General features: G+C 64.2%; 1 protein-coding gene and 1 pseudogene across 1 annotated transcript; both read right to left on the reverse strand.

Annotated features, from left to right (window-relative positions):
* Window positions 1-3,353: 3,353 nt before the first annotated feature.
* IFITM5 (interferon induced transmembrane protein 5) lies at window positions 3,354-4,336 on the reverse strand. The gene is made up of 2 exons (XM_008053676.1): window positions 4,116-4,336; window positions 3,354-3,583 (listed from the first exon to the last, which is right to left on the reverse strand). The coding sequence occupies exons 1-2, from the start codon at window positions 4,305-4,307 to the stop codon at window positions 3,371-3,373; spliced, it is 405 nt and encodes a 134-aa protein (XP_008051867.1). The 5' UTR covers window positions 4,308-4,336; the 3' UTR covers window positions 3,354-3,370.
* Window positions 4,337-8,204: 3,868 nt separating this feature from the next.
* LOC103255721 lies at window positions 8,205-9,130 on the reverse strand (annotated as a pseudogene).
* Between the last annotated feature and the right edge of the window lie 215 nt (window positions 9,131-9,345).

Below are 9,345 nucleotides of genomic sequence, written 5' to 3' on the forward strand. Positions count from 1 at the left end.
GGTCGAGGCTGCGGTGGCCGGGAGCGGCCACTGCACTCCAGTCTGCGTGACAGAGTGTAACTCCAACTCAAAAAAAAAAAAAGTGTAGATCCTCAAGGCACCCTTGGTCCTTCCAGTCCCATTGAGCCACATACCCTGGATCTGGCCCTGGACAGCCAGAGCTGTCAGCTTTAGGGAGGGCCAGCCCTCTGGCCACTCCTGCACCCCCCTCCCAGACACCCTCCTGGCCATCCCCACCCCCACCTCCACTCGCAGCCAGGCTCACAAGGAAAGTCCAGGCTGTATGGCCTAAAGTTGGAGGCTGTTTGCCTCTCTCCAGCCTAGCGCCCCATGGGCGAGTGGCATCCCATGCCACCTCTGTGGATCCCTGTGGACTGACACTGGCACTCGCCATCCCTGGCCACCTCCCCAGGCCGTCTTCCTGAGTTCCTGCAACTGGGGCCTGCTCCACCTGACTCTTCTTTTTCTGTGGTCACAGCGACTGGCAGCTCCTCGGGGAAGGTAGAAGGCAGGTGCGGGCCTCGGGTGGAGGCAAGGGGTGTGACGGAAGGGGACCTGGCCACCTGCAGAAGTCCTCGGGACTCTGAGGTGCAGCTTTGCCAGAATGGCATGTCATCGAGGGTCCGGGTGCTCACAGGATCTGCTCAAGCCTGGGCCCCTCTTGACTCCAGGCCACTGCTGTCAGGCCGGGCGGCTCTGGCACAGGGAGGGGTGTGGGAGCAATCCTTCCTCAACCACACAGACTGAGGAGGGAAGTGGGGGAGTGGGTGTCGTCCCCAGAGAAGAGGACAGACGGATGCGAGAGCAAGACCTCAGTTCTCTCTGCGGACCAGCAGAGGGCCTCGGCCAAGTGTGCAGGGGTTCCAGGCCATGGCCCTGGGTCCATTTGTTCGGGGCAGGTGCCCTCAGCCAGCGGCTCGGTCCAGCCTCTACTCCTGGGACCTCAGCCCCAGGGATGGGTCATCGGTGGTTTCCCGAGAACAAGGGGAGCAGCCCCCAGACCACGTCAGCCTAAGGAATTAAAGTTTGGGTGCTGGGAAAGCTTTATTCCTCTAATTGGCTCCTCCCGGTCGTAGGGACTTTTCACCTAAAGGCTCAGCAGCTTTGAAGCTCACCCTGTTCTGCACTGAGCAGACACTCGAGCGCCTCAGCTGGAGACATGAGCGGGAGAGAAGGAGGGACGTGGGCGGAGGCGTCTTGCAGGCAGCTTTGGGGCCAGGAGTCAGGGCGCCACGTCTTTCCATCTCCACCGCGCTCACTCAAAAGAGTGCGGGAGGCCCTGGTGTGTGCGGCAGGGCAGAGCCGGGGTGGCACTCACGTCAGGGGGCGTGCTCGTGGCGGACCGGCAGGAAGCGAGTAGGGTGCGGAAGGCAGCGCCCCTGGACCGTGCGTCTCACAGCCTCAGTGCCTGCGTGGCAGGTGGGCTGGGGCTGGTGGCCGGCGGGGAGGCGCTGGAGGCCAAGGTGCTGCGGACAGCGTGGGCGGGGCAGGGGCCGGCCCAGCAGCACGGATGCGCTTTTCAGACCCAGAATGCTGTGGTCACAGCCATCAGGCCCAGGAGGTAGGAAGCCCTGCTCTGCAAGACGGCCGTAGCCCAGTACTTGCTGCGTGTGCGTGCCACATATATGTGGCCACCTGTGTCCGCCTCCTGGGATGGCCCTCTGAGGGGCGGTGACGGGTCAGGGCCGCCAGCCCACCCAGAAGCCGGAGCCCGGACCGAGGTGGTGCTGGTGACCCTTCCCCTGAGGAGGATCACCCAAACACTGTTCTCAGCTCCTGGGCCTAGGCCCAACAGTTACTGCCTCTCACTGAGCATGGGACCCACAGCCATCCCATCCCGGGGGACATGTCTGCAGCCACTCGAGGGCTGGCCCCGCTGACGTCTCTGTGCCCAGCACACCTTGATCCCTGCTTGGGCCGCACCTGGGGCTCGGGGCAGGCGCACCGTCTCTACCCCTGACCAAGCACAGGCTGACACACAGTCCTTGTCCTTGGCCCACTGTGGGGCCAGCCCTGGCACGGCCCAGCACCTACCTCTGTCTCCAGGGCTGGCGGGCCTGCACACGCTGTCCCAGTGTGGGCCCTATGGAGGTGGCTGGGCCAGCAGTCGGCTGCGGCGTGTCACCCCTAGGGGGCTGCGGGGGGCTCCAAGTCGAGCCGCTGGACAGAGACTCCCACCCCCAGTCCAGGAAGAGCCGGCAGGCAAGGGGGCCGCCTGGGGAGGGAGGGGACCCTGGGTGGGGAGCTCAATTAAGGCCCCTGCAATTACCCCCCCCGTCAATGGCTGGCCACGGCCAGGCCCCAGGAATCTCGCCCCAGCCACAAGGGGCTGTGTTTGGCCCCCCATTTGCCAGGTTCTGGTGGGAGTGGGGGCTGCCAGGTGGTGCACTGAGGGCGTGGAACGGCACAAGGACACGCACCCAGCCCCAGGAACTCAGGAAATGTAGTGCCGGCCCCCACTTTCTCCCTTTCTCTCTGAGCACAGTTGTGTGAGTGAGAGCCAGGGAGGGAGGCTGTGTCTGGGCTCGGGTGTTCCCTGTGTGTGCGTCCAGCCCCACCCATGGGATGCGCCCCGCCCTGCCTTCCCAGCCTCTCCCACTGACTGAGGAGGGGGGAAAACCCTGGTGGGGCTCAGATTTCTCAGAATTCAAGGGGCACCAGGGTCACGGGGACGGACGGAGCGCCCCAGAAGGAGAGCGGCTCACACCCAACCCCAGACGGGGCACCCGTGTACACACACGCATAGACTCACGCACAGTCACACACACACATGCACACAGAGATGGAGTGGGCAAATGTGGGGTCGGCACACCCACACACGTTCCCTGAAACACAGGCCACTAGACCACAGGGCAGCCGAGATCAAAGGCCTGAGTGCCCAAACTTTGTTCCGGAATACTCAGGCAGCTCCGCCCTGGAAGCCGCAGGCCGTCAAGTGGCTGAGCGACGGGGACCGTCAGGGCAGGGTCCGGCGGCTGTGACGGGACTGCTGAACCGCGGGGCCGCCCGACACTGGCACTGGAGTTGGTCCAGGGGAGTGGGGCTTCGGTGGTCCCAGGGTAGCTGCCTCCCCCACCCCGGCCAGGAACAAGGCCCCAGAGGCACTTTCTGGAACCAGGCACTTTTAATCGTGGGACGAGGCTGAGCCCCGTGGAGAAGGAGCAGGGCTCAAGGCTGGGGGCAGAGACAGGGGCTGGGAACCCTCGAGGGTGAGGGAGGCCCCCAGGGGGAGGCCCCGGCCAGCCTGAGTCACCCATGTTGGGGCTGGAGGGCCGGGGCAGGGAGGGGCAGGGATCGGGCCCTGTGGGTCAGGTTCCAGACGCCCAGCACCAAGCCCGGGACTGGCGGGTCGGGGTCAGGACCGGGCCTGTCAGTCATAGTCCCCGTCGTCAAACTTGGTGGTGAAGAAGGCTGCAGAGTCCTTGGCCAGCCGGGCCAGGTGCAGGGCACCGGTCACCACCAGCCCCAGGAGCAGCAGGGGTGGCACCAACGTCCACATCGCAGCCAGGATGTTGTAGCACTTGGCCTTGGAGCCGAAACGCCGGGCGGCCTCCAGGTCCCCGGCCACCTTCTGATCTCGGGCCTGTGGAGGAGGGGCAGCGGGACTGGATCTCTCACTGTTCTCGGGACCTGTGGGCCCCACCCTCCCTGCCCAGGGCACCTGACGGGTCCCCGCTGGACTGAAGTTCTGGAGGAAGAGTGGCCTGAGGGGACATGCCCCTGGCGCCTAGCTACGGCCCCATCCCAGGCCAGCCTGCAAGGGCCTCTGTGGGGGAGGCGTCTTCCAGGGTGCTGAGACCCCCATCACTGACACCCGGGAGCCGAAGCCAAAGGGACTCTGTCAAGGAGCCCACAGCTTGTGAAAGCCCCTTGTTTGACGAGAGGTCTCTGTGGGTCACGTCCATGGACTCTGTGCTCTTTTCTTGAGCACGAGCCCTCTATAGGGACCAGCAGCTCGTCTCGATGGAGAAGCCCTCACAGCCCCCACCTTGGTGAGGAGCTTTCTGGACCCTGCTGTGAAGTATCCCCTTCGCAAGCAGCCGCCCACAGAGCCCCGGCAAGCGGACCCCTCCTCCGCCGCCCAGGCGTCCCCCCGTGAAGCCCCGGCGGCCCACCTTGACGGAGTAGACCAGCGCCAGAAAGCCCAGGCAGCACAGATTCAAGTAGAGGGTGCTGAAGACCGACCAGATCAAGTGGTCTCGAGGTGGAGGGCACGGTGGCCCCATCGCGAGGGCCGTGTGGGCGGGGCCGTCAGCCTTGTGGGGCGTCAGGGCCCGGGGGTCCTCTCGGGGGAACGATGTGTCCATGGGTACCAGCGCCGTCTCTGTCTCGCTCAGACTGGGCTTGGAGGGTGGGTGTTCTCCGCTGCTTATAGCCCGGCCGCCCTCCAGCCCAGCCCGGCGACACCCGCTAAATATAACACAAATTACAGCCTGGAGACTGAGGGTGTGCCCGCCCCAGGGAGCCCCCATCTGGGGCTGCTGTGGGACATGGCGGTGGCTGTGGACCACCCACCAGAGCCCCCTCCTGTCTGGGCCATCTCACTCCTGGGAGAAGGCTGCGGGGGGGCATCAGGCACCCCCCCCACTCCATCCCCACCAGCCGTGGCTGGTAGGAGTGCGCAGCGGGCAGCCCCCTCCTTCCCGGCCAAGAGGAGCTGGAGGGGCCAGAGGAGGCAGGAGCCCCCCGTCGCAGGCTCGGCCCCCGCCTCAGCACCAGAGGTGCTGGAGCCACAGCCCCGCCGTCCCCGGGACTCAGCACTGAAGCCCGGCCCCGTCCCTCTCGGGTCACTTGCAGACGTCTCTGCTGACGCGCTAGCGGGGGAGACAGCCCAGCGCCAGGGACAAGGAAAGGCTGTCTGTCAGAGGGTGACGCAGCTGGGGGAGAACAGCCCGGGAGAGAGGCGAGGGGGCGAGGCAGGTCAGGGCGTCAGCGAGGAGTCCCGGAGGCCGGCGGCACCTGCTGTCAGGGGCTGCAGGAGGCCCCAGGCCCACCATAGTGCGTGGCAGACGTGCCTCACGGTCCCCTCTGCCGTCCTGGGTGAGCAGTTCCTTCTGCCTTTCTGGGCTGCTTGCTTTCATCCTCCACAAGCCCCCGGCATTTGTGAGCAGGGTGGTCCTGTGGAGGGCAAAGCTCCGTCCGGGTCTCGTCTCATGTGGCTGTGGATGCGTCCACGTGCCGGTGATGCACGTGTTTGTCTTCCACCCAGACTTCCTCCCCAGCCCAGATGCACAAGTGCTTGCTCCATGGAGGAGGGGGCACCCAAACCACAGACCTGGGACACTGCCCTCAAGCCTTCTCCGCTCAGCCTTTCCCAGAGCAGCGGGGTTAGCCCTACCTGGCCGGCTACTCTGGCCTGAAGCCTTGGTTTCGTCTTCCACAGGCCACACCGAGTGCCAGGCAGGCCGAGCCTCTCCACCCCACTGCAGCTGTCCGAGACCCAGCAGCAGTCCCCTCCCCTGGGACCGGCACTCGTGGCCTGCCCAGGGGTGGGAGGGTCACTGCTGCTCCGGAGTCTGTGCCGCAGGCAGAGTGATCACGTTACACCAGAGACAGGCAGTGTCTCTCCTCGGCCCACAGCGCTGCCATGGCTCCCTCTTCGCTTCGAGGGAAACTCAGGCCCCGGGATGCCCCGAAAGGCCTTTGAGGGGGCTCCTGCCCACATTCCCAGAAAGCAGACTCCCAAGGGGAGCTCTGTGGGTCGAATGTTATTCGTTATTCAGGGGCTTTTATGGTCCAGCCCTGCGGAACGGAGAGGAAGGAAGCGGAAGGAGAAGATGAGTCACGACACATCCCACAGAGGGCCCAGCTGACCCGCGGAAGCTCTGAGCGGACAGGGCCTTCTGCACACTCCAAGAGCAGAGCGAGAGGCCCAGGCTCTCACAGTCATGCTGGCCAGAGCTGGGGAGGCATGACCTCAGGTGACCTTGATGGCAACCCTAGATCCACAGGACTGTGCGCCTCGCTGCTGGGAAGGAGACCTCCCTTCCCAAGGGTGGATGTTAGGTGCGGCTCTGTGGTTTGCACAAGCTTCAGGTCAAAGCCCACAGCCCCAGGCCCCAGGCTGACTTGAACTGCATCTGGCCGAGAGGCACTTGGGTGCCATTGGTGGGTCTGACCCATGTGTTGATTCCTGCCAGGGTCCCTCTGACCCACTGGGCCAGACTGGTAAGGAAAGGGAGCATCCCCGCACCAGCATCCTGCACCCACGAGACCCTGAGGGTGGCATGCCCTTCTGCTCTCCTTCCCACTGCTTTTGGTCCGGGTGGGGTAGGTGGTGGGAGCCATTCCGGAGACGCCACCTGGTCGTCCCCAGGACGGTGGCTGTTACCCGCCTGCCTGTGGCCTGTGTAGGGCTGTGCCCACCCCCACTGCTCTCTCTTAAATGCCTGGAGGGGCCGGTCCATGGCCGCGGCCTCACTCTCCTTGGCCCCCATGTTCCCTGCGTGCGCCGGTGGTCAGGACGATGCTTTGCATGTCGGAGACCTGGGCCCTGTGTCCAGTGATGCCTGCAGTGTCAAGGCTTCCCCTTTCTTCCGGGCCCACTGCCCAAGGGAATGGCCCCAAGCTCCTTGGGAAGGACCGGGTGGGACAGAGCCCACAGCTGGGGTGTGGCAGGGCCCCTCCTCCTGGGGAACTCTGACCTCACTCAGTCCTTGGTCCAGTCCGAAGACTCGGGGTTGTGTGGAAAGGAGTCTTTCCTTTCTGTCCCCACAGATGGACAGGGGCCAGTGACCCTAGGACAGAACTGCCCACAAAAGAGCAGGGTCCTGTCAGACCCACCAAGTCACAGTACGGGTGGGACCAGCAAGAATGCATTTGGGGATGGGAGTGGAACATCTTGGAGGGAGCACGCAGGTTGCCCTGACACCCTGCCATGCACCCTGTCCCTCTGCATGCTCCTGGGCCTTCAGGGGGAACCCCAGGGAACAGGTGGTGGAGAGGGTAGAATTCAGAGCCTGGCGGGCTCAGTCTGCTCCCTGTGGGGCTGCATTTAGGACTGGGATGGGGCTGTGGTTTTTTTTGTTGTTGTTGTTTTTGTTTTTGAGTTGGAGTCTCACTCTGTCGCCCAGACTGGAGTGCAGTGGCATGCTCCCAGCCACCGCAGCCTCAACCTGTTGGGCTCCGGCGATCCTTCCGCCTCAGCCATCCAAGTAGCTGGAACTAAAAGCATGCACTACCACGCCTGGCTCGTTTTGATTTATTGTAGAGATGAGGTCTCGCCAAGTTGCCCAGGCGGGTCTCGAACCCACGGGTTCAGGCAATCCACTCACCTCAGCCTCCCAAGGCACGGGATTACAGGCTGAGCCACCGAGCCTGGCTGGGGCTGTGGTTTTAAAAAGTGAAGCTCCCTTTTCTGGCCGGGCCGCTCCGGTCCCTGCCGCCTCTCCCCGCCCCTTGCAAGCTGGCCTCCGTCCTTGTCGCCCTCTCGAACGTGGGACCTCCAGGGAGCGTGCGCCCTCCTGTACATTGTCGCTTGCCACGTGGCCCCCAGGCTGACTGCTGACCCCAGAGTTAGGGTGCTCGCTGCAGGGTGGGCAGAGGGGCGGGGTGCACTGAGATGCCAGCGCTTCTGACTCTGGCTTCTGCAGTCACCCTGCCACTGAGGACTCTACCGCTCACCCCAGAGGAGCAGAGACAAGCCCGGGGGACTGGAGGAGGCAGCAGCCAGGACAGGGCGGAGCCGGATCCGCCCAGCAAGAGTTTCTGGGTCTGAGGTCCACGTGCCGCTCCCTGGTCCCTTCCGTGCGTCCCTCGGGGCCTGAGCTGCCGCGTGGACCGGAACCACAGCTCCAGCCGGCCTAGGGCCAGGCAGCTTTATCCTGGGTGCAAAGATGCTCTGGACACTGTACCCCTGGGTCAGGCTCCACCTTGGCGTCAGAGGGGCCGCCCCCAAGGGCCCTGTTTCAGCGGCTGCCCACAGCAGGGGGCCAGACGCCTGTGGATCCTGCCCTCTCAGAGCTGCACAGAGGCGGGTGGGGCCTGCAGCGGCCCCCCTGTGGCTCAGGACCAGGCCGGGACCCTCAGCAGCGCCCCCTCTGCAGCACCATCAGACACATGCACTTTATTGACCGCCACTGTAGAAAAGCGTGTGGACAAAAACCACTGAGTGAAGGGGAAGGATGGGGCCGGGGCCAGCAGCCCCAGGGGGCAGGACGGCCGTGGGTGGGGGAGGGCACGAGTCGAAGGCCCGGAGCCCCTCATCAGTTGCCTCTGTTTCTCTCTAGGAGGTGTTGAAGCATATGATAGATTGCCACGGAGAATGACATCATGAAAATGATGGTGCCGATGGTCGCAAGGATGCCGACGATCAGGGCTGAGATGTTCAGGCACCTGGCGGTGGAGGCGTGGGTCTGGGCCCCGTTCATGTCGCCCGCCATCTTCCTGTCCCTCGCCTGGGGAGACGAGATGGTGAAGGGCCTGGGAGCAGCGCAGAGGGGAGTGGGGTCCCATGACTCAGGACCCCGGCTCCTCCCCACCCTGGGCAGGCTGACCCCTGTCCTTCCCGGAGATTCGGGACCTCTCCTCCCTTCCTCTGGACTCTCCCGCAGCCTCAGGGCTCATCCTCCCTCCTCTTTGGCCCCAGTGTGGCTGCTCACCCCACCCTGGGGACGTCCGCTGCGTTCCTTTGCGCTTTCTGAGAGGGCCTGGGATGCCACGGTCTGTCCTGTCGTTTCTGGTTGGGGGCTGTACGAGAATTTCTCGGGCTGGGGGTAGTAACGAGTCTGACCCAGCCAGCCCCAAGCTCACTCATCCTGGTCCTGCCCTGGGAGATCCCTGAGCCCCCCACACGGGCCTACACACATGCAGAGAAGGGCACACAGCAGAGGGGACACGCCAACTCACACCCGAAGACATGCAGCCTCACCCTGGTTCGACCTGGGCCAGTGGGACTGGCCGGCTCACAGGCAGCTTCCTAGATGCCCCCTGGGACCCTCACACACCTTCACGGAGTAGGCCAAGGCGATAAAGCCCAGACAGCACCAGTTCAGGAAGAGCGTGTTGAACAGGGACCAGACGACGTGGTCGGGCATGGAGATGTCGCTGTGGATGTGGATCACGGTGGACGTCAGGGCGTGGAGTTGCTGGGCATCCCCAGCACGCCCACCTCGTACTCCTCTTTGGTCATGTCCAGGCTTTGGGGGAAGCACGTGCTGTGAGTGAGGAAGGTTTGTGAAGTTGGGTTCACGCGGTGGAGACAGGAGCCGTTGTGGGGGACAGATGCTGAAGGGTGTTCAGCCGGCCCTCCCCTTCCCCTGTAGTTTCTGCTTCTCAGAAGAGGATTTTTCAGAAGTTTCTATTTCCTGCTATTCATAATCTGGTAAATTTGCTGGAGACCGAGGA

Source organism: Carlito syrichta, unplaced genomic scaffold, assembly GCF_000164805.1.
Source record: "Carlito syrichta isolate Samal-C Ts95f unplaced genomic scaffold, Tarsius_syrichta-2.0.1 Scaffold288362, whole genome shotgun sequence".
Taxonomy (NCBI): Eukaryota; Metazoa; Chordata; class Mammalia; order Primates; family Tarsiidae; genus Carlito; species Carlito syrichta.